The 23,429-nt window shown below is 59.1% G+C and overlaps 1 protein-coding gene across 2 annotated transcripts; it reads right to left on the reverse strand.

The window, feature by feature from the left end:
* Positions 1-2,032: 2,032 nt before the first annotated feature.
* Positions 2,033-19,645, reverse strand: TTLL12 (tubulin tyrosine ligase like 12). 2 transcript variants are annotated; one of them, XM_068970731.1, is made up of 14 exons: positions 19,401-19,645; positions 15,329-15,501; positions 13,136-13,334; positions 12,194-12,239; positions 11,978-12,111; positions 9,470-9,546; positions 8,279-8,395; positions 7,995-8,189; positions 7,577-7,688; positions 6,766-6,917; positions 6,303-6,384; positions 4,585-4,653; positions 3,908-4,046; positions 2,033-3,416 (listed from the first exon to the last, which is right to left on the reverse strand). In XM_068970731.1, exons 1-14 carry the CDS (start codon positions 19,611-19,613, stop codon positions 3,265-3,267), a joined length of 1,860 nt encoding a protein of 619 aa, XP_068826832.1. In that variant the 5' UTR covers positions 19,614-19,645; the 3' UTR covers positions 2,033-3,264. The 2 variants fall into 2 exon arrangements, with proteins under 2 accessions (XP_068826832.1, XP_068826831.1); XM_068970730.1 differs by having other exon boundaries at positions 12,194-12,353.
* Positions 19,646-23,429: the final 3,784 nt, after the last annotated feature.

Here is a 23,429-nt window from a genome sequence, read left to right on the forward strand (position 1 = left end):
CTTGGGTGGGACCCCCGGCCGTGGGGAGGGCGAGGGGCTCGTCCTCCGGCTGGGTGTGTCCGGGCTGGGTCACCCGTGGAATGCAGACTAACACCTCTCACGACCCTCCCAGGAGAGGAGGCGGCCTGCCCAAGGTGGAGCGGCAGACACGGGCAGAGAGTGGGCGCAGCCTTCGCCCCCAGCCCGGGGAGGAGGTCCCGTCCACCCTCGACGCGTCCGGGAAGCCCAGTCCAGGCACCCGAAGGGCCCAGGCCCACAGTCGGCCTGGTCCACTGCCTGGCTCTGCTCTGGCCCCAAGCATGGTCCTCCACTGGCCTCAGCCGGAATGGGTGCCAGGCCTAATACCAGGCTCAGCCCCCCAGGGACAAACACCCCATCAGGGAGGGGATGGGTACACAGAGGGCAACCCCTCCCTGGCTCAGCTCACCCAGATGTGGGAGGTGTCATCTTGACCCCAAATTGGGTGACCCATGACCTCTCCTGACACCTGTTTCGAGGCTGGCAGAGCCTTGGACACAGGGTCCTGCTGGAGCCCCTACCTCCAGGCCAAGTTCTAACCGGGAGCGAGCAGGAGCAATCACTATCCTGTGCGGCGTCTGATGAACCACCTGGTGTGAGCACTTGACCTGAGAGGCACAGGAAGGCCCCTGGCCAGGGTTTCAGGGTCTCTGCCTTCCTGTTTTAACTTCCAAAGCCCACTGGGGGCGCCCCTGTGCTGGCTGACAGCACCCACAACCAGCCCCTGCTGCCCTGTGGGAGTTAGGGTCTCCTATCATCCCCTCCCCAGGATGCGGGGACAGGCAGGGGGGAACTCCACCCTCAAGACCCCCAGGCTTAAGTGCTGGAGCCAGGATTCAGGGCTCACGTGAGGACCCAGGTTCCCAAGTGTCGGTCACGACAGACGGGCCTCAGCTCCACAATGGTCCCTCCAGGGTCTGCTCTGAAAAGGAACCAGTGCTGGGACCATAAAGGCGGCTGAACGCTGAAGAATCCTGGTGGAGGAGACTCCTGAGAGTCCTTTGGACTGCCAGAAGATCAAACCCGTCAATCCTAAAGGAAATCAGTCATGAATATTCACTGGAAGGACTGATGTTGAAACTGAAGCTCCCCAATACTTTGGCCACCTGATGCAGAGAGCCAACTTACTAGAAAAGGTTCTGATGCTGGAAAAGATGGAGGGCAGAAGGAGACGACAGATGAGATGGTTAGATAGCATCAGCGACTCAATGGATGTGAATTTGAGCCAACTCTGGGAGATAATGCAGGACAAGGGAGCCTGGTGTGCTGGAGTCCATGTTGGACACGACTTAGCAACTACTAGGAAATCAAGCTTTAGGTCAGGAACTGCCACAGCCTCAATATTTATATACTCTCCAATTCATGCTTAAGTCCTAACCCTCAGTGAGAGGTTGGTTGGTGGGGCCTTTGGGAGGTGACTAGGTCATGAGGGTGGGGCCCCCATGAATGGGATTAGAGCCCTTTTAAGAGACCCCCAGAAACCGCTCTCATCCATCACATGAGGTCACAGTGAGAAGACAGCTGACCGAGTTAGGAAGAGGAGCCCCTTGACCTTAGGCCACCCCAACCTCCCCAACTGAGAGATTTCAGTTGTTTAAAGCACCCAAACCCAGACTGCCAGGGACTTGGAGACCTAAACACCACCTCATTACTTGTTTTTCAAAGGATGTTTGTGCACACTCAATCATACCCCCCTCTGTGACCCCATGGACTGTAGCCCGCCAGGGTTCTCTGTCCGTGGGATTTCCCAGGCAAGAACAGCGGAGCGGGTTGCCACTTCCTCCTCCAGGGGATCTTCTGACCCAGGGATGGAACCTGTCTCCCGTGCCTCCTGAACTGGCAGGCAGCTCTTCCCCACGCCGCCACCTGGGAGGCCCCTTCTCAAGGCCCTCATCCTGGCACTTCGGTTTTCTTCGACTCCCAGCGGAAAACAACTGACACATCAGGCAGGCCTGTGGCCCCAGGGCCCCGAAGAGAAAAGGGAGGCAGAGGCACAGAAGGCGGACTTTACTGCAGCACAAACCGAGTCAGGAGCGGACAGGACGCGGCAGCTCTCTGCGGGGAAAACCAGAGACGAGGCATCCTGCCCTCTAACCTCTGCTCGGCTGGAGGGAAGGGTGCTTCCCCAGGACACAGGCTGAACTTGCGCGTAACAGACAGGATGGACAGACACGCCCCGGCAGACACAGGCGGGCGGCACAGCCAAGTCCAGTTTTGCTCCAAGGATCACTCTTGGCTTCAGAGTGAAACAAGCAGCCCACCCCCCTCCACACACACACACACATACACGCACGCACACACAAGAAAGCTCTGCAGGAAGCTCTCCTACAGAAGTCGGACCCACCGTCTGGTGAGCCGGGCCTGGGTACACAGTGGCTATAACAAACTATGCTGCAAACGGACTCAAAATTCCAGAAACATCATGAAGAACGAGAATTCTGCATTTTCTTCCCATAAATGAAAAAGTAAGAAAAATCCCGCTTTTTGACTCTGGCTGGTGGCAGGCGGCCTCTGACTATAACACAAAGTTCTCCCTGGAATTGTCCTCAGCCATCCACCGCCTGGTGTCTGCTGTCTGCCTGTCCCCGAGCCCCCTCACCAGTGTCCCAGCCAACTTCAGATGAGATGAGGACCGCTGCAGGGCCCAGTGGCCTGGGAGGGCCTGGCACCACACTGCGGCCTGTCCACAGGCCCGGATGGAAGGGCAACAGCAGCCAAGGGCAGTGGCCTCCCGCCCTGGAGCCTCAAGGGAGGTTTTGCTGGTGAAAGTTCAACTCTGGGGGCGAGAAGTTTGGCTCTTAAGAACCCAGCTCCCCGGGGTGACCTGTAGACGCCTGTCCCAGGGTCTGGGGTGAAGCGTGCTAACAGCCAGTCTGGCCTGTTAGCGTCTGGGTTCCCACGAGTGCTCCTGGGGAACCTCCTTCCTGAGGACACCTTGTCGTGCTCCCCGGAACCCCTTTCACAAACACCTCTGGAAGCACAGCACCCCAGGGACCAAGCTCTCTGGGATAAAGCCCTTGGCTGAACTGATAACGACCACTGCACAGACACTGGAGAGGGGTGTGTGGGCTGAGGCCTGGCACTCAACCCTGGGGACCAATCGAGCAGAAGGGAGTCCCCGAGCCCCAGGGTGGGAGACTGGGATGATGGCTTGCGGCGGGGTGGAGGGGGCACTTTGCAGAAGCAGCTCTTGAGAACTGAGGCTAGAATATGCCCACAAGCACTCGCAAGAGGGCCAGCGGGCGCCTAGAGGAGGCGAGTGACAGGGCAGCCGTCGGGCTCGTCCAGGAACAAGGTGCTGAAGATGTCGTTGAAGAAGCTCGGGTGGTACCTGCAGGCTCGCTCACAGTCCGGGTTGAAGTTCACCTCCAGGATTTGCGGCTGCATTGCTTGTTTCCCTGATGGCACAGAAGCATGGCCTGTCTTACTCTGAGGAGGGGGAGCCTGGGACAGGGGTGCTGGGGGCCGCAAGGCTTCTCTGGAGGGGCCTGACCTGAAGCCTGCGCTGGCAGGGGGAAGACCAGGGCTGTCTCCAACCCTGGGAGTGCCACGAGCGACCACACCCTGCTCAGATGTCTGGTTCAGTGGGACGCTGGGTCCCCTCTCCTTGCACACAAGGTGCCTTTCCTCATGAGCCCTCTCCTAACACTACGGCCACCCACTTCCCTTTCCTCCTTGTGCTCCGCCCTGCAGGCTCTGGACCCTCAGGGTGGGCCTCCTCTGATCCAGATCTCTGGGCTAATCAGAGAAAAGAGGCACGGGGCAGCGGGGACCAGGCCGAGGCAACAGCGCCCTCTCTCTGTCCCTGGGGGGCTGGCGTGGCAGCAGGGGTGGGGTGGCTGGAGGATCAGCTCTGGGTAAACAGGGCGGGGTTGGGGAGCCCCCTCACCATCGGGACGGCTGTCCCACTTCAGCATGAGGTCGACTGCGTACACGGCCCGGGATGAGGGGTAGTCACAGAGGCCTAGCGGGGGTGGCCTGGCACACGCCACCTGGAACAGTTCCTTGAAGGCCTGGAAGATTTCAGCCTGGGGGCCGGGGTAAGGGGAGACACGGTCAGGGGGCCTGCAGGCTGACGCTGGGACCAGGCCCTCAGAGCAGCCCTTCCTGAGCCTTGGTCTCCAAGCGGCCATGTCACCTGCTCCGACATCCTTCACGGCGCGGCTGCAGCCACCTCTGCCTGACTCTCGCTGCCCTCTCACCTGCAGACCTGTGTCCTCCCGCCTCACCGCTTCCACAGCTCCTTCTGCGCCAAGCCCGGAAGCACAGCATCTGAGATGCTGACTCCAGAATGTGGGGACCAGCCTGTGTCCCCCAAATGTGCGATTCCTGGGATGCACAGAGCCCACGTCTGTCCCAAGGGTGGTCCTGAAGGCCCTGCCAGGCTCCTCCCCTCCCCAAGGAGCCCTTGACACCCCACTAGGGCCAGAGGAGAGGAGGGGGTCTCGCCCATACCCTCCCCCTCTGGCAGAGGAGCAGGACCACCAAGAAGAGGCGAAGGCCCCCCACGGGCCCGATGCTGCCCACGAGGCAAGCCCTGGCCCCTCGAGCTTGGCCAGCACTCACCTGGACGCTCTTCCAGGGGAATTCTGGGTACTGCTTCTCAAACTCCGGGATGAACTCGTTGTAGTGTACCTGCAACAGACACAGGGCTCATCGCACTCCGCCTGGGGCCTCCTCTGGGCAGGGACGAGGGAGGCCTGGCCTGCCCTGCCTTCACGCAGAGCTGACACTCGCTGGGGCCCCAGGAAGGTGCCCACAGCCTCTTCAGCTCCACCCCTGCCAGTGCAATCGTGGGCAGGAAATGGGGTCTGAGCTCTGGACACATTTACTTCCCAGGGCCTCAGCGTTTCCATCTGTAAAATGGGACAGTGCTCCTCGCCCAGTAAACCTGCTTTGCAGGTGGCTGTGAGGTTCCAGTGAGGCAGTGAATGCTGAGAGGGCCGGCCAACGGGGCACCATGTCCCTCTCAGGACGGTCACTGGAAGCAGAACTCCCACCTGACCCTGCAGGGCTCATGTCTGAGCTCAGCAATGGTTCAAAGTGCCTGCAGATGGCAAGGGCTTCTCAGGCCAAGACTGCACCCAGCACACACCTGAGCACGCCGGTTGTCAACTCAGGTTTCTCCCAGAGAGGACCAGGATAGGCTTCCTAAGCAAGTCCAGCGTCCACACCCTGCTGGACACGCATCCCCCATGCGGGGGCATCAGAGGAGACGTGACCCTCAGGATGATGCCTGCTCCACAGAGGGAAGGCGCTCAGGCCTCAGAAACGACCTCAGCTATACGCCAGGGCTCCAGCAGGGGCTCAGGGTCCTAGGGACCAGCTGCCAACACAGCCCTGGGCAAGAGGAGGGACACGCAGCAGCAGCCCTAGTGGGTGGGCACGCGGCCTGGCCCCTCTGCCAGCGCAGGCCTGGCCCCCCCCCCCCGAGGAGGCCTCACACACAGAACAGCGAGTGTTCAGCGCAGCTCAGGGCTTCCCTGGTGGCTCAGAATGTAAAGAATCTGCCTGCGATACAGGAGACCTGGGTTTGATCCCTGGGTCATGGCAACCCACTCCAGTATTCTCGCCTGGAGAATTCCATGGAGAGACCCGGGACAGGGCGGGGGTGTGTGTGTCACAAAGCATGGGACACGAGGAAGTGACTAACACACATACACAAAGTTCAGTTTACTAACACGTCACCATGTGCCCGGGAAGTAATAGCCCCACGCTCAGGAGCAGCTGCTTTCTGGAAGTGGGGACCACAGAGCGACAGCAGGGCAGTATGCAGCAGGGTGGACAGTGGCTATGCCCTACCTCCCGTCTGCCCTGAACAGTCAGGACCAACACCTCTCCGGGCTCTCTTTCTCCACCGGGAGCTGGGCCCTGCCTCTGCCCAGTGGAGCCTCCCTCACCAACCCCAGGTGCTCCGCAGGCCAGCTGGGGGTTGACGCCCTCATCTCAAAGAAGCTTTGCCCCCACGTCCTGTTGCTCGAGGCACCCAGGCAGCCCGGGGAAGACAGAGGGTCCAGGCGGGGTCACAGGCCAGCAGCAGCCACCCGCCCTGGGGGCCGTGCGACATGAACCAGGGAAGCCTCAGGACCCCGTTATCTCGGCCTGAGCTGAGTGTCATGTGCCCCTCTGAGCGCTGGGAGCAGCGGTGGGAGGGAACCCAGCTCCCAGAGGGCAGCTCCCCGGACCAGTACACAGCCGGCCCCGAAGACACGTTGACGGGCGTGGGGTCCCGTCTGCACCGGCCTCCACAGGGACCCGGCTCCTGAGACCCCGCCAGGCCTCACCTGCTTCAGCACCACTTCCGGGTCATAGTTCATGACAGTGAAATGCTTCTCATAGTCGTCCAGGTCGTTGAGGGCAAAGGGCCTGCAGGACGAGCAGACGGATGCTCAAGTGGGTCCCGAGCGCAGCCAGTCCCAGCAGGGTAGGCAGGCAGGCGCTTGGAGCCCCCTTGCTGAGCATCCTTTCTCCCCCTGGTGAGAGCGGGCGGGGTGGTCCTACGGCCCCCGTGGGCTCACCACTAGACCCCCGCGAGCCCCTAAACATTGACAGGGTGTGCAGGGGTGGGGGGCCTGTCACACGAGGGGGTGCTGACTTGGGGAGGGTTACTGCCGGTTACCATAAACGGGCTCAGCGGGGTCCCTGCTGGGGAAGGAGCCCTGGTGCAGGCGTTTCCATCCAGAGTAAAAGAGGCACTCCCCCAGTCCCCGGCCCAGCTCCCCACATCCCCAGCCCAGCCTTCATTACCGGTTGGAGAACCGCAGCCAGAACACATCATAGACGAACAACCTCAGGGGCTTCACCGATCGCAGCAGCAGGATGTAGCGGATATCGAACTTGACCCTCCCCACGTCTTCCCGGAGGAACAAGACGGGGCTCTCGATGTACTTGGACACAACCTGAGGACAGGAGCAGGCTCGTGGGCGCTCCTCTCGCTGTGGCCAGGACGGAGCGGCCCGGCCCCCTGGCTGCGGCTCATGCCTGGGAACGCCCGAGCGTGGCCACGCCTGCAGCAGCGGACTCGCTCTCGAGCCTACCTCCCCCAAACCCGGGCTCAGGGGCCCCCGACTTGGTACCTGACCCCCGCACCCAGCGTCTCCCTGTCTCTTCACACCCGTGTCTGAACTGCAACAAGCTCTTTCTCTTCATTGTTAGTTTAGAGAAAATAAGCCGTGGATTTTTAGGCTTTGAAAACTGGAAACAAATTCTCAGCCAAAAATCCACCGGCTCCCCATCCCAGGGCTGGGAACCTCCCCAGCGGTCATCTGGTGACTTGTGTCTCTCGGGCCTCTGTCTGTCCAGGAGCAGAACCTGTGTCCTTCACCTCCCCGACTGCTGGCCCCCCGTCACTACAGCACCTCCACCCAGGGCCCTGTGGGGCTCCCTGGCCCGGCCACCTCCCTCCTGTGGGTGGTCCCCTGGGGGCCCCTCTCTCTGCCGGCAAGGGCAGCGAGCAGCAACTCCTCCCATCTGAGCAACGACGCTGCCACCAGGACACGCCCTCGCCGGCCCTCGAGAGCAGGCCTCCCCTCCACCTCCCAGCGCCCCAGGGCCCCACCTTGGGGGAGCTCTCACGGTGCCGGACGATGCTGTGCAGGCTCTTGGTGATGTGGGTGTCCAGGCTGCGCGCCAGGTTCCAGGGCTTGCAGATCCAGTGGTTGTCCTCGCCCCTGGGAGCAGAGCAGTCGGCTAGGCTGTGTGCCTAGGACTGCGGCCGCAGAGGGGGCCGAGGGAGGCGTCCCAGAGGAGACCTCAGAGGCTGGGCTGCGGGAGCCAGCAGTTGGCTGAGACCACGGGAGCTGCCCTCCAGGGGGAAGGGCCGTCAAGCCCCATAGTGGGCACGAGGCAGGCGCTCAGCCATGGGGTGAGCCAGGCAGAGGGAGACAGGGGTGGTCAGAGATGGGGGCCACAGGAGCCTGCCGGGCATTGGTGGTGGGGGGCGGGTCTCAGCTAGTGGGGTGCACGGGGGAGCTCACCGCCTCTCCCGCTGCTGGAAGTAGCTGATGAACTGGGGCAGCTCTGTGCGCAGGTTGAAGGTGCGGGGCAGCCAGGCCGGGCCCTCGGGGCCGCCCGCCCGGCGCGCGATGGATGCCAGGCAGTCCTTCACCGTCAGCAAGTTCTCACAGGGGAACTGGTTCAGCAGCACGTTGGGCCTCTCCTGGCTCAGCCTCCTGCAAGGCCCAGGCAGGTACTGCTGGTCAGGGGAGGCGGTGGCTCCCGGGGGCGGGCGGCCGGGCCCCTGGGCTGGGAGGCGCCTCACCTGTAGTCCTTGAAGTGCGAGAAGTTGTAGAGAACATCGGCGTCTGCCTCGCTCTGGGTGAAGGTGAAGCGTGGGTGGGTGAGGTGGCTGAGCACCTGCTGGATGTCCGTGCAGACCCTGAGGGGGCGGGGGCAGGGCTGCGGTCACACCGTGCACATCCGCCCAGCAGCGGGGCCCTCGGACCCTGGCAACCTCGGATCCCCAACTTGTGAGACAGGACCCCAGGGCCCACCTCCTCATGCTCATCCTGAGGATGAAACAGGACAACCCCAGTGTTTCACCGACCTGGGGTCCTTCCTCCCACGTGCAAACAGGGCAGGCAGACACACTTAAAGAGGAGTGCCCTCAGAGAAGCGAGCCGGTGCCCCAAGGCCTGCAGGTGAGCCTGCGGCCCAGATGGCCTCATTCCACGCTGGCACCAGCCCTGGCCCCAGGCAGGGGAGAGAACAGGGTGCGGGGGGGGGGCAGCCTCGGTGCGTGTCTGCCAGGGGCAGTAGATGTGGTCACACTTTGAAAGCAACGGGGCTGCGAGTGAAGGTGGGAGGGAGACAGGACCCTACCTGGATAATGATACAGGCGTGGGGAGAGAGGCGAGGCCAGCACAAGGCATCTAGCTCATGGCCAGTTATGGCTGGGGACGAGGCTACGGGGCCTCGGTACAGCCTCTGACCAGAGGAAGTGGAGGGGTGTTGGGCTGTGGCCTCAGGGAAGGGGAGGATGGCCAGACGGGAGGAAACCCCCAGGGCCTGGGGGAAAGGGACAGAGTGAGGAGGTTTGGGCAGCCAGACGGAGGGGACCCCCTGCGGACGGAGGCCAAGCTGCCCCTAGGCGGCTCAGTTATCTGGGCGGGGAATCCCTCTGCCCCTCCACTTCCTCGCCTGTAAAATGGACTGTCTACTTTCAGCCTGGGCCTGCAGGCCTACCTGGCCTGATGGAAGCTGCCAGTCCATAGCTGCAGACAGCTGGGAATGACCCCTCCTGGGCGTCTGGTTGCCCAGCATGGGCTGGCTCCCGGCTCACCCTCCCTTCTCGGGCGTCTCTCTGTGACCCTGAGACCCCACCCCTGGCGGTCCCTGCTGTGCTGCCAGGAGGCAACAGCCTGATAGGGGATGTCCCAGGAGTCTGGGGAGTGCATGAGGAAAGGCAGCGAGAAGTCTCGTCACAGTCTGGGGGTGCAGGTGGGCTACGCACTTGAAGACGTGGTCACAGGGGTACCCCGCGGGGCTGATGGCCAGGGGCAGCTTCTCCTTGTTCTCCTCCAGTATGGCCTAGAAAGGAAACGCTGGAGGTAGAAACAGACCTTCAAGAAAGGGAGCAAGTGAGCACAGGCTACCTCCTCCCTGCACACCAGGCTTCTGTGATCCCCGGGGGGGCACACCTGGACTCAGGTAGAGCCCTTCTCGGGTGCTGGGATGCCTGGAGCCCCCTGATCACTCCTGCCCCAGAATTCCAGAGCTCAAGGCCCCTCAGGTCCTGAACAGCCTGTTCGGTGTCAAAAGAACAGTGTAGACACTGCTCTCAACCTTCTTGTCGCTTCTAAACGCCTCTTCCAAGTCACAGGCAGCCGCCCAGGAGGCACTGTCCCGGGAGGGGGCCGCTCTGAGGGTTAAGCGGCGTGGCGGCTTAAAACCTGTTCACATACTTTCTGACATTCCTTCCAAAACGCATAGTTAGTAACGCATCTCCCCTTGAGCGCCAGCTGGGCTGAATGATGTGTTTATAACCCACCGGAAGAAGCGGAGTCTGCAAACTCGTGAAAGGACCTGCGGCCTCCTCCCGTCTCCCCTCTGTTCACTTCCTCCCAGAGTGTCAGCCGCCATGTCCCAAGGACGCTCAAGAGGGCCCCCAGCCACAGCCAGCGCTGCCTTCTCAGGCTTGAGTGCTCCATGGGGGCTGGTCCTCAGCCCGACCAAGCCTCAGACGACAGCCTGACTGTGCTCACGAGAGAGCCAGGGCCAGAAATGCCCAGCTGGGCTGCTCCCCACCTCCTTTCCACAGAAAGCAAGACACAGCAAACGTCTGCTGCTCTGGGCAGCTATGTTTTGGAACAAACTGTTATCTAGTACTAGCTGACTAATACAGGCAACCCCAGGGCCCAGAGCACAGGCCTGACCCAGATGGGTCAAAAATCACCAGGATGTTTAAGAAAACCAGTGTCTGAACTCTTCTCCTCTTCTTGGGCCAGTTGGGGGGCATTCCCCCTAAACACCCCCGCCCCAAATTACTGATTTCAATTCACGTTCCTTTAACGACCTCAAGACCAGGAAATCTTTGTCTCTAAGCCACCCGTCAACCACGCCTTTGCGTTCACGCACTCATTCAAGTGTTTAATAAGCACCTACTAAGTGTAGGCACTCTACAAGGCTCTGAAATACACCTCTGAATTAAGAAGAGTGATCACTGAGTTTCTGACAAGGCTCAATCACCACTGGCTTAAATTCACAGGGAAAAGTGCCAACAGGCCCACCATGCTGGCCCAGGCCTCCCAGTCGGAGAATCACAGGACAGCTAACACCAGGCACCCTGCCCACTCGTCAATGCGGGGTTAGCTCGTTTCCTCCTTTCACCATCCTCTGGGGCGCTCGGTGAGCGTCTGAAGGACTGGTGGGGGTCAGAGAAATGTCAACATGCTGCAGAAAGGCTAGAGCCTCGGCCCACAAGTCACCAGGACCCTCCGGGTTTGGACTCCAGCTCTTCCGCCAGCCGTGTGGCCTTTGACAAGTTACTTAATTTCTCTGTCCATCAGTTTCCTCACCCCCCGTTAAATAACGATGCAACAGGACTGGATGCCCTGCCGTGAGGGTTACAGCTGAGCACGCCCATAAAGCGCTAAGCAGAGGCTCGTGCATCCCTCGGTGTCTCACTGGGATGAGCGGATGAGAAGAAGCGGCTGGAGATGAGAGGCGGGGAGGAGAGGGGGCTGGGGTGTTAATTCCTGCTCAGCTCTGCTTGGTTCTGCTCCCACCAGCTCCGCTTGCCGACCCGCCCCCGGCTGCACCAACCCTGGCTCCCTATGCTGGCCTGCCCCACGGACCAGGCCCTGCACGAACTGCCCACCAGCTTGGCCCTGTGAGTGGGTCCCCTGGTCCTGGTGGGGCCCAGACAACGGACTGTCATCCGCAGCTACGATGCTCGCGATGACCACTTGTGGGCCAACTGTGCACCATGAAACATACCATGCAGTGTATAAACAGTGTCCTCACACCCCCGGTGAGGGAGGTGTCAGGAGATAAGGGAATGGTCCCAGGCCGAGATTCACAGCCCAGCTGCACGGCCCCCACCCCAGACCCCATAACAAGGAGCAGCAGTACTGCACGCCCCCTCCACCCCGTCCACCAGCTCCACACTGCCCCCTCCACTCCGTCCACCGGCTCCACCCACCTCCACCCCATCCAGCAACTCCACCCCCCCGACCCTGTCCAGCAGCACCCCCACCCCGCCTCCACCCGCCCCTCCAGAAGGAGGGTTCCAGCATTGCAATCCTGGGCTCTGGGCTCCGCGCTGACGCCAAGCAGTGCGGCCACACGCAGCTCATGTTTGCTCACCGAGCTCTGAGACCCTTGTCTCGCAGACACCCCCAGACTCCTCTCTACCTCCCACGGCAGCCAGCTGCGGCTCCGCCACATTTGGTGACCTGGTGGAACACGTTCCAGAAGCCACCGGGCAAATAGGCCCAGGGGGTCAGGGCCAAGGTCCCACCTGGTAGTGCTCGGCGGGCGGCTCAGGCGTGGAGGAGCTGAGGTCCAGCAGGTCGGTGGGGGCCCAGGGCAGCAGCACGCACCTCCGGATCAGCGGGTCGGCCTCTCCGTAGGCGAAGTCCCGGGTCACCTCCTCTGCACCAGGACACGCGGGCCGTCAGTGGGGTGGCAGGAGAGCGGCCAGCCCTTCCTCGGGGGATGGGGGGGCCCCACTTACCGCCCGTGTCCAGGTCCCGCAGGGGCCACAGCAGTGTGTAGGCCACCTGCTGGGGCATGTAGAAGAAGGGGGCGGTGGCGAAGCTGGGCACGTCCGCGTGCTGGATGCGCGACCCAAACTCGTCCATGATATACCACACGGGCACTTTCTCCTCGGCTGTCTGCGGGCGGAGCGCGCACTACCCTCACCCACGGGTCCTCCGGTCCCTGCACCTTTCCCAGCGTTCATGACTCGAACACTGGCCGCCAACCCGTCTACACTCAACTCTCAGGGCCTGGGACACCCACCAGGCATGCCTCCAACCCCCTGAACACAAGGCTGCCGGGCCAGGGGACTGCTGTGTGATCACAGGTCGGGTAAAGGTACGTGTAAAGAAGGCACTTAGCCTAGCAGCCACATGGGGCTGCTTGGTTTGTGTGTGTGCCAGGGGGAGGACGGGGAGTTCAGGGAAGGCTTCCTGGAGGAGGCGACAGCTGCGATCACAAGAAACAACTTTTGTCTTCTCCCAGGCTGAAAGTAGTAGGGGTCTGATGCATGAGGGTGGGTCTGGGGGTGTGCTGGGGAGTGACGTAAGCCCCAGAGCATGCTGAAGGGACTGGACTCTACTCCTGAAGGCAGGGAAAAAATCACTAAGGGTATTTAAGAGAGTGCTGGAACCAGCAGGCACTGGGAAAGAGACAGCCAGGTCACTGGGCTCACATCTTGGGGTCTGGGACAAGGTTGTGTCCAAGGCTATGTGGATACTTGGGTCTCTGGCACTGGCTGGCCCAGGGTGAAGAGTAACAGGCCCATGATGAAGTCGCAGGGAACCAGGGCAGCTCCCACTGGCCGGGAAGGGGAGTCTGCTCACTTGTGGGGTCAGGGGACCGCCTCCCACCAGCCCCGATAGCATGGGGTGGCGCAGGCCCGTCTGCTTCCCCTGGGGCCCGGCTGCCCGCTCACCCCGTGGGCCAGCTGGTAGGTCTGGTTGAACTTCCACATCTCCTCCAGCACCAGGTCCACGGCCTCAGCGCTGGGCAGCTCGCCGTGGAACTCGACGCCCATCAGGTTGGCCATGCGGTGCAGGAGCCCCGGCACCTGCTGCAGCTGCTGGCGGGCATGCGTCACACGGCAAGTCCAGGCGTGGTCGATGAGGAAGATGCTGCGGGCACAGGCCACGGCGGGGATGAGTGAGGTTACCACACGGCCAAGGCAAGAAGCGGGGCTGGGCAAGGGCCAGCAGAGGGGTAGCCGCTCAAGGCAGAGGCCGGGGCTGCAGCCTGGACCCGGCGCCAGGCCTGGGTGGGGGTCTGGCTCTGCCCGCTGTTTTGTCCTGGGAAACTCCCACCCCTCTTTCAGTTTCTCAAACAGGGGAACACATCCCTACCCATTCTGTCATGAGGCTGCTGTGAGGATCAAATGAGACAAATAGCCAGCTGCCTACACTGGACCCTCGGGTGTTGAGGGGTTGACTATTACAGTGATCACGATGAACATTAAGTGTCCTTGGCTAGATTCTGAGCTGCTAGAAAGTGGGCCCACACCCCCCACCTTGCTACCTGCAGGCAGATGCGCAAAGAAGCCCCACCCAGAGTTCACTTGTGCTCACCCAGGACCTCTGGGCATTGCTCAGGAGGTGCCAAGGCCTTGTGCGGGAGAGGCTTCAAGTCCTCACGTGTCCAGACAGGAAGCCCACCCAGTTGAGTCTCCTGGGCCAGCTACGTGGCTCCCACACCACCTTGCTGGAGGGCGAGGAGTTCCCGTGTAGACCCGAGGCCCTGCCTGCCCCCAGCCCACCAGTCAGGCTGCCCAACACCACCCCGGCCTGGCTGGACGTGGCCTCCCCAGTGCACAGGGTTCTGCCTGCTGGGGAAGCAGCTGTGGTCCCCCCACCCCACTAAAGAAAAGGAACAGCAGGCACTCCAGTCCTGCGGTCGGGGGCCAGCTCACTGCGCTCATACTTTTTGTTGGCACATCCCGAAACAAACGGAGACTTACTCCTGCCCTCGTGCATGGAGCCGGGAGCACCTGGGGGTGACCTGGGCAGACGCACACGGAGGCTGGGCCTGGCCACTGGGGGAGACTCACGAAGGTTCGAGGGCAGACAGGGCCCAGAGCCGCGCTCCCAATCTCAACACCATGCCCATCCGTTCCCAGACCTGCCTGCTGGTGTGAGTCGCGGGGGCAGGGAGCCCCTTGAGGAGGCCGCCGGGCCTGCCCACGGCCAGCACAGGTGGGAACGGAGCGGGCACCGTGCACAGGTCTGCTGTACGGAACTTAATGAGCTTCTGCGTCAGAGGACACGTGGGTGGTGGTGCCCGGCTGCTGTAATTACGTGTGTGGCCCCTCCCACCCGACCAGGGGCTGGCGAAGGAGCCGGGAAAGCAGGAAGAGCCATGGACACAGACGCCCAGGAACCCGCAGGGGCCGGCGAGTTCCTCCCCCTCCCCCTGCCCAGGGTTTCAACGAAGTTACGCCTGTCCTGCCTGAGGACAGTCCCTCTGGCCCCTGGAAGGCAGGAAGCCTGGGGTCCAGTCCTAGCCCTGGCCTTTCTACCCTGGGGCCCCGTGCAAGGCCCAGGCTCACCTCTGCCCCCGCAACCCCGAGTCCCCACTCGAGGAATCAACCGGGCCATGCTGCTCACATTCACTGATGTGAAGTCCAGGGCCCCTACACAGAGACCAGATTCAGCAGGACCAGCAGGGAGGCCTGGGCGCGGGATGTCCCTGGAAAAGCCCAGGCTCGTGAGTTAAGATGGCCCTGGGATGACACCCACACCTGTGACCAGCTGTGCAATCCTGGGTGAGCCCATTCCCACGGGGTCCTCACTAGCAAGATGGGGCCTCGCCACATGTGGTCAGTGTGACCGCTGGGACAGGTTAAGAGGCACCTGGGGGGAGGCCGCTCTGCAGACGGTACGAAACATGGCGAATACGGGAACGTCATCGGTGTCAGGGCCGATAGGGCCCTCAAGTCCAGCTGGAAACACGGCGGCTGCCGCGCGCCTCGTCTCAGGCTGGCTTAAGTGGCCAGTGGCCTGGCCCGGAGGAGCAGGAGCGCCTGCAAGGACTGCTTCTCCGGGGGCGACGGCCGGGGTGACATCCTTCAAGAGGGAGCCGCGGTGCGGACGAGAGGGCCCGGCCCTCGGCTCCTTACCTGTTGGGGTCGGCCGCCTGCAGCCCGTTCTCGTTGGTCACGATGACCTTGTAGCAGAGCTCGCCGCCGGGGTTGGGCTTCTTGCGCGCTTCCTGGGCCGCCTCGTCCTCACTCTCCTCCTCTTCGGCTTCCTCCACCTGCATGATCCCGAACATCTCCCCAGCGTCGAAAACCTGGGGGCCAGAGGCAAGGGGGTGTGACACTCCGTTCCTGCCCCGTTCCTTCTGCCACGCCCTGGCCTCGGGGATGAACTGAGCTCCGAGGACAGGGCCTCTTTACTGTCCAGCTGCCCATCTTACACCCAGGAGACAGGTTCCCAATCAGTGGGAATGAGGTCCTCACCTCCTCCACCGACACGGGCGCCATTATCCGGGTGCCCCAGCCTGTGGGACCCGCGCCTGGGGGAGGGACCGCCCGCGTGCACCTCCCAGTGACAGCCAGTCTGGGCTCCTGCTTCACAGGGAAAATGCGGCCCAGAAGGTCGAGGGGGCGGCTCTGCTCACAATGCCTGGAAGAGGCAGGATTGTGGCGGGCCAGGGACTTCAGCTCAGCTTTGTTCTCACCAGAACCACCAACCCAACGCCAGGGCAGCAGAGGAGATTCGGAAGGAAATGGGGGCAGGGAGCGGTGCTCAAGAGTGCCCTGCAACCACACCCACCCAGGTCTGTACCAAGCATGGCCTGGGGCTGGTCTCCTAGGGCCCCTGGGCCAGGATGGGACAAAAGGAAAGGGCCTGGGTTTCCTTGAGTTTCCCTGGCAACTGCAAGCCACTTGCAGCTGAAGGGGACAAGCCAGTTGGTCCCCATGCGGCCACACTCAAGACCCAGCGTCTGCCACAAGGCGGCAGGTCACTGGATCATTCCATGCCTCAGTTTCCCCATCCATACAATGGGACTATTAGGATCTACCTGTGACTCGCTGGGAGGGTTAGCTGACTAACACACACAGAGAGCATAGAAGCTACTCTGTAAGCACTTGCCACCATGACACTTCTGAGCCTAGTCTCTAGGCACCAAAGGGACATCAGCCACCGTCCAGAGGAGCTGAGAGCAACACATCAGATCAAACGGCGCACAGAAGGACTCAACAAAGACCAGCTGCCCCTAAAATGTATTTCCCATGACTCCACTAAAAACAGGAGACACACTCATCTCAGCAGTTGGCAATCAGCCATCCATTCAGGCATGAGCAGCGCTGATGCGCTGAGCAGGACAGGCACTTGGGGGTGTGAGGATGAGTGACGCATGACCTTGCCCTAGGAGCTGACGAGAGAGAGCCAGAAGGGGCCATCTGAGAGGCTGAGATAACCCCTGCAGGGGTGCCGTCCTCTGAAGTGAGTGGTGAAGGAAGCAGAAGATTGACTGATCTGGCTGCTCCAGGTCTCTGTTGCAGAATCTTATAGTTGCAGACTCTGGGCTCTAATTCTCTGACCAGGGATCAAACCTGGGCTGCCTGCACTGGGAGCGGGAAGTCTTAAGACACAGGGCCACCAGGGAAGTCCCAGAAGGGGAAGATTTCAACGTGTGGCCGTCAGGTGGTGGTGTGAGAACTCCAGGCAGAGTAGCTGGGGCAGGAAGGGTTGTGGAGCCCATCAGGTGCATCCCAGGGGAGCTAGAGCACTTTCTGGGATGGAGTCTTGAACCCCTAGCCACCCAGAAAGCCTGGAGGCAGGGGAAACCACAACCCTTTCTCTGGTTTGGAGTTTAGGAGAGAACAGCTCAGAGGCTGGGGTCCAACCCAGAACTCCAAATCTCCATCCCTCCATGCCCAAACCTGACAAGGGGGAGGGGGCAGTGTAGGGCCTGCCCTCTCCCAGCTGTGGAATGGCCACGACCACCATCCCTTCACAGAGGGGCTGGAGGAGCCCCTATGGAGGGAGGGGAGGGGAGTGGTTTTGCAGCTGGGAAATTCCTGTTGGCCAGAAAGAGCTGAAATTTATTTCAAAACACTCCCCCTGGTTTCTAAGCCAGTGGCGGGCAGGAGTGGCCCCCCTTCCTCGGTCAGCAGGTGCCTGTTCTGCCAGCAAGCATCCTCCCCCACACCTGGGCCCCCAGCAGCAGGTCTGTCAGAACGAGGGCTGCAGGTTTGGGTCTGGCAAAGTGGTGACTCACAGGTCTGCCCGTCACCCCAGCAAGGGAGGGTCATGGAAAAGTACTGGGTGCCCCTGAGCAGAGCAACGGTGGCCAGGATGGAGGGGACATTACACTCCAGTGACTACATGCTGGGCACACCTCTGCACCCAGACTCCACCAAGACAGTGGGAGCTGGGGCCATGTTTCCTGGATTTGGACTCAAGACGGGCAAGTGACCTGCACGAGCGACTTCACTGCCCACAGAGGCTGGCAGGGCCAGGGCTAGGGTGTTTCCACCTCGTGATCCATTCACCCAGCACCAGAAGACCATTTTATCCTAACAAACTGCTGCGGTCCCCTTCCTGCACGGCAGAGGTGTGGGACTAGAGCAAGTACTTGGGAAATGCTGGCAAATGGAGGGCGGGCTTGAGGGGGAAAGAAATTCAGTTACAAAAGGCAGGTGCCAATAACACTGTATCTTTTTTATAGCACCTACCCTTGTTTTGGTCTCCTGGTTGGCTCAGAGGTTAAAGTGTCTGCCCGCAATGCGGGAGAACTGGGCTCCATCCCTGGGTCGGGAAGATCCCCTGGAGAAGGAAATGGCAACCCACTCCAGTATTCTTGCCTGGAGAATCCCATGGACAGAGCAGCCTGGTGGGCTACAGTCCCCGGGGTCACAAAGAGTTGGACATGACTGAGCGACTTCACTTTCTTTCTTTACTTTCTTACCCTTCTTTTGAACAGGAAGGGACTTGGTTCCCACCCCCCCCAACCCCCGTCGCCCTCCGCCCCATGTCAGACGTCCAGAGTCTGGCTGAGAGGGTGGGGTTCACTCAGCAGCCTCTGGGATCTCAATTCACCAGTTGCACCTCTCAGTCTGTCTTGACCCAGGAGGCACCCTAGAAAGGGCCTGGCTCCAGCTCAGGTCCCATGAATGTGCTCTGGCTTCAGCATCTGGGCAAACCACCAAAACCCAAGGCTCACCCCTCAGCTAGGACCCTGGAGAGACCCTTCGGAGGTAGAGGCTAGAGCATAGGCCAGCAGAAAGGAGCTGTCCCTACAACGGAGACCCTTGAACCATCTGAACTCTTAAAAACAATTTTTTTTTTTTAAGTTTTTGGTCGTGCCATGCCACATGTGGGATTGAACCCCTGCCCCCCGCACTGGAAGCGTGGAGTCTGGACTGCCAGGGTAGTCTCCGAGCTCTTCATTTTTGTTTAGATGCCGTCTCTGCCTCCCACAGCCTCTTCCTTAATCTGCAAGATGACGGTGACCTGGGGCTCAAATCAAATGAAGGAACACGAAAGAATTCTATGAAGAAAGCTGCTAGTTCTGAGGTCGGACAGACTTTAGGAGGGTCACTTCCTCTTTCTGAGCCTCAGTCTTCTCAACTGTAGGAAAGAGGTGATGGATCCTAACCCTCACAGGGCTGCTTTGGGCTCCGATTGTGGAGGACGCAGCCCAGGGCCTGGCACGCACAACGGAAGCCAAAGTTCATTTTAGTTCCAGTTCTCGCCGCAGCCCTGGCCCAGCCCTAGCTGCTGGCAAGACCGGGGTCACAGGTAGGGGCTCCAGCCGCCGCTCTTAGGCCCCAAACCGCCACAAAAGTGAAAGTTTACGGCGTTTGGGCATCAAGCCATGCTCAAATCTCCGGCTCTGTGCACCTCCTGGGTCGTCCATCCACGCCGGCCCCCGACTCTCCCCGTGCGCGTCTCACCCAAGCCCGCCCTGGAATGCACGTTCCCTCCCATCTCCACGCCGCCAACTCCCCCTGGCGCGCTTCCCCAACCTCTCGCGTCCTCCGGAGGGGCCCCTGGCCGCCCCACCCCAGCGGTTCTCGGCTCGAAGCCGGCCCGCTGACCACACCCTCCCAGGTAGAAAACTCCAGAGCCACCCACCCCAGCGGCGCGCTCGGGACGCTGCGTGCGCGCCGCGAGGGCCCGCACCCCGGCTTTCCCGGGGGCACCCCGGGCCTCCCCGCGCGGCGCCCCGACCCGCACCTCGTGCTCCAGCTTGTGCAGGAGGCGGCCCCAGTACCGCTCGGGGACTCCCGACGCACGCAGCGCCGGGCCGTGCAGAGCCGCGAACTCGGCCAGGGCCACCCGCGCATCCTGCTCGGGGTCGAGGACCGACTCTGAGCCCGGCTCCGGCTCCGGCTCCGGCTCTGGCGTCAGGACCCGGCTGCTACGCTCCGGCGTCGGGTCGGCCTGCATGGCGCCTCCGCCAGCGCCAGAAGCCCAGCGCGCCAGCGGACCCCGCGGGCCCGGTCTTCCAGACTCGGCCCCCAAGCCCCGCCCGCCGAGGCCCACAAGCCCCGCCCTCCTCCGGGCTCCCCCGCCGCCCCTGCCCGTCGCGGCCCGCCAGCTCCGCCCACAAGCCCAGGCTCCGGGCTGGGGGAAGGGCCGCCGGGGAAGCCTGGGGGGGGCGGGGCCTCCCGAGAAGGGCGCGTGCGTGAGCGCGCGGGGGCGGAGCCTTTGTGGCTCTGGCGAGGCTACCGGCGTGTGCGCACGCGCGGCTGGTGCGGGGCGGTGTCTTCTCGTTCAGCCGGAGGCTGTCTGGGCGGATGCCGGAAGTGAGGCTGTGGTCGGAACCGGATGGGGCTCCAAGACTGCATCGAAAGGGGAAACAGAGGCTCACGGATAGCCGCGGGGCAGAGCAGCTTTCCCGAACTGCACCGATCCGGCCTTGATGACTCGCAGACCCACGGAGGCTGGGGGCGGGGAATCTCGTTCTTTTGAATACGTCACCAGCTTTTAGGTGCAAACAGTGACCTGTCTCAGTTAGTTTCCTTACATTTGGTTTCAGAATAGGAATTTATTCAGATAAAACTGGGAGTATTTTTTTAATCCTTCTTAGAAATGCGTTGTATTGTTCCCCCCTTTTCAATTTTTTCAGTAATTGTAATTTGCTGGAAAGCGCTGTTGCTGCTGCTAAAGTCTCTTTAGTGTGTCCGACTGCCACCGGGTAGACGGCAGCCCACTAGGCTCCTCTGTCCCTGGGGTGCTCCAGGCAAGAAAACTGGAGTGGGTTGCCATTTCCTTCTCCGGGAAAGTGCAAAGGCAAAGGTTTTCTGTGTGTGTGCTTCAGTTCAGTTCAGTCGCTCAGTCGTGTCTGACTCTTTGCGACCCCATGAATCGCAGCACGCCAAGGCCTCCCTGTTCATCACCATCTCCCGGAGTTCACTCAGACTCACGTCCATCGAGTCAGTGATGCCATCCAGCCATCTCATCCTCGGTCGTCCCCTTCTCCTCCTGCCCCCAATCCCTCCCAGCATCAGAGTCTTTTCCAATGAGTCAACTCTACTCATGAGGTGGCCAAAGTACTGGAGCTTCAGCTTTAGCATCATTCCTTCCAAAGAAATCCCAGGGTTGATCTTCAGAATGGACTGGTTGGATCTCCTTGTGAACATCTTGATTAAAATTTTAAGCTGATTTTGAACAAAATGCACCAGTTTAGAGGACTTGTTCAATGGGACTAGAACACTTAAGTTGTGCAAAAGCTCAAACTTCCAAATTCCAGTTGGTGATAATGAAATAAAATTCACATTTTATGGCAAGACAGAAACTTAAGTATAAAATCCCTCCCTTTTAGTGTAAATTGTACCTCTGCACTAACCAAACCTCCTTGGAAGATAACCTGCCTAATCTTATCAAGGATCTCTACTTCTTAGGAGATAAGCTTCCTTCTTAACCTTACAAGAGGCCACAGGGACCCATGACCCACTACTTGTTTTGTACACGTGGATCTGGATTGTGTAGACTGTTGATAATGTATCATTTAATGTATAGTGCTTTTGGAAAAGGAAATGGAAACCCACTCCAGTTTTCTTGCCTGGAAAATCCCATGGACAGAGGAGCCTGGCAATCTACAGTCCATGGGGTTTTAAGAGCCAGACACAACTTAGTGACTAAACCATAGCACTTTGTCTCAAAAACTTAAAACACACCTGTAGCTCAGTCAGTAAAGAATCCACTGTGATGAAGGAGACCGAGGCTTGATACCTGGTTTGGGAAGATCCCTGGAGAAGGAAATGGCTAACCACTACAGTATTCTTGCCTGGGGAATCCCACGGACAGAGGAGCCTGGCGGGCTATAGTCCGTGGGGTCACAAAGAGTCAAACACAACTTAATGACTACACCAGCACCACCACCTCCACGGCCAATGTATAGCACTCTGTCTCAGAAAGTTACCATACTGAGCTTTTGAACTCTAACAGGCAAGACAGTCCTCACAGCTCTCTGAAAGACTGCTTCCCAGATTATGATATTTGGCTAGAATAAACATTTCCATTTCTTTCTTTAATTTTTTTCCTTGACATGGTCGAGAAACATGTTACAGGGAAAAAAATCTTACTGCCATACTGGAGGGCTTACCTGGTGGCTCGGATGGTAAAAAGAAATCTGCCTACAATGCGGGAGACCTGGGTTCCATCCCTGGGTTGGGAAGATCTGCTGGAGAAGGGCATGGCCTCCCACTCCGACATTCTTGCCTGGAGAACCCCTGCAGATGGAGCTTGGCGAGCTACAGTCCGTGGAGTGGCAGAGTTGGACATGACTGAGCGACCAAGTGCAGCATAGCCCTACTGGAATACTTTTTTCTGTCTCACATCAGCTGTGTCTCAAAAATTTTGCAATTCAATCTCTTTGTGTGAAGAAGTATTTGTAAATTTTGGCAACTGAGATATCTAATTCGACGGATACAATTTTACAGTTTGTTTGGATGTAATAATTACATCCAGTTCCAGGTGTGTTTTTGCTTCATGTGTTTTTTGGTTTGTTTTTCTGGTTTTATTTTTGGCCATGGTGGGGGATTTGGGATCTTAGTTCCCCTGCCAGGGATTGAACCCATGCCCCCCTGCAGGGGAAGCATGGATTCTTAACCACTGGACCACCAGGAAAGTCCCATGGTGTTCTTAATTTAGTAAGAATGTTAGTTCATCTATGCAGTGCCTATTGAACTTTATACAAATATTACCATTGTAAAAAGAAAAGAAAAACAAAACACCTTTAGTGTTCAACTGTTTAACTAAATTTAGCTGAGTAGCATTCACAATAATGTTAGTTTGGCACCTTGGAGAGACTGAACTTTCCAAAAGCTTAATTTTGATTGCATGAATTGGAAGCCAGAAATGGAAGCAACTAATGACTTTGGTACAATATGGCATCCACAAAGAAATAATTTCTCAGCCAGGAGAGCCAGCACTTTAACAGTGAAAGGAGCACAAGAAAACTTGGAATTAGAAAAATGAGTGAAACAAATGTAAGAAAAAACATTTGCTCTAAATGAAGAGTCGTGATTTATCGACTGTTACGTCAGTTCATTTCTGCAACTTCACATATTCATTCATCCTGAGGCAGTCTTAAAATAATTGCTGACTTATAAAATTCATGTGATACTTCTGAATGATTGATTTGCCGTGAAAGATGCCTCTTTGGCCCCCATGGTGAAAGGTAAACATCGACAAACGTTTTGTAGAAGTTTCAGTTGCATAATCCTGAGCAATGAAAATATGGAACTTTTATTATTATTTTTTAATATTTAGTTAATTTAGTTATATTTACTATAAATATAAATAGAGTAATAATATAAATAGTATAAATATTTAGTTAATTTAGTTATTTTAAATAGTTAATTAATTTGGCTGTGCCTGATGTTAGTTGCAGCAGGTGGAATCTTGTTTTGCTGTTCTGTTTTAGTTGTGGTATGTGGAATCTATTTAATAGTTCCCCGATCAGGGATTGAACCCTGGCCCCCTGTACTAGGAGTTCAGAGTCTGAGCCACTGGACCATAGGGAAGTCCCTAGAACTTAATTTTAAGTTAAATGTGGACTTCAAAAAGGCTTTATTGAGACTTCCTTAGTGGTCCAGTGGTTAAGAATCTGCCTTGGATTCTTGGAGCCCGCAGAGGACTCAGGTTTGATCCCTGGCTGGGGAACTTAGATCCCATGTGCTGCAACTCAGCCTGAGTGCCATAACTATAGAGTCCTTGCAGCAAAAGGTGCCACAACTAAGACATGATACAGACAAA

Source organism: Capricornis sumatraensis, chromosome 4, assembly GCF_032405125.1.
Source record: "Capricornis sumatraensis isolate serow.1 chromosome 4, serow.2, whole genome shotgun sequence".
NCBI classification, from domain to species: domain Eukaryota; kingdom Metazoa; phylum Chordata; class Mammalia; order Artiodactyla; family Bovidae; genus Capricornis; species Capricornis sumatraensis.

Coding starts and splice junctions, on each gene's coding strand:
- TTLL12 (XM_068970730.1), bottom strand. CDS start 19,613: ATGCAGGCCGACCCGACGCCGGAGCGTAGCAGCCGGGTCCTGACGCCA. Junction 4,654..6,302: donor CGGAAGTGGTGCTGAAGCAG/GTGAGGCCTGGC, acceptor TGTCTGTTGCAG/GTACACTACAACGAGTTCAT. Junction 4,047..4,584: donor TCCCCTGGAAGAGCGTCCAG/GTGAGTGCTGGC, acceptor CCCGGCCCCCAG/GCTGAAATCTTCCAGGCCTT.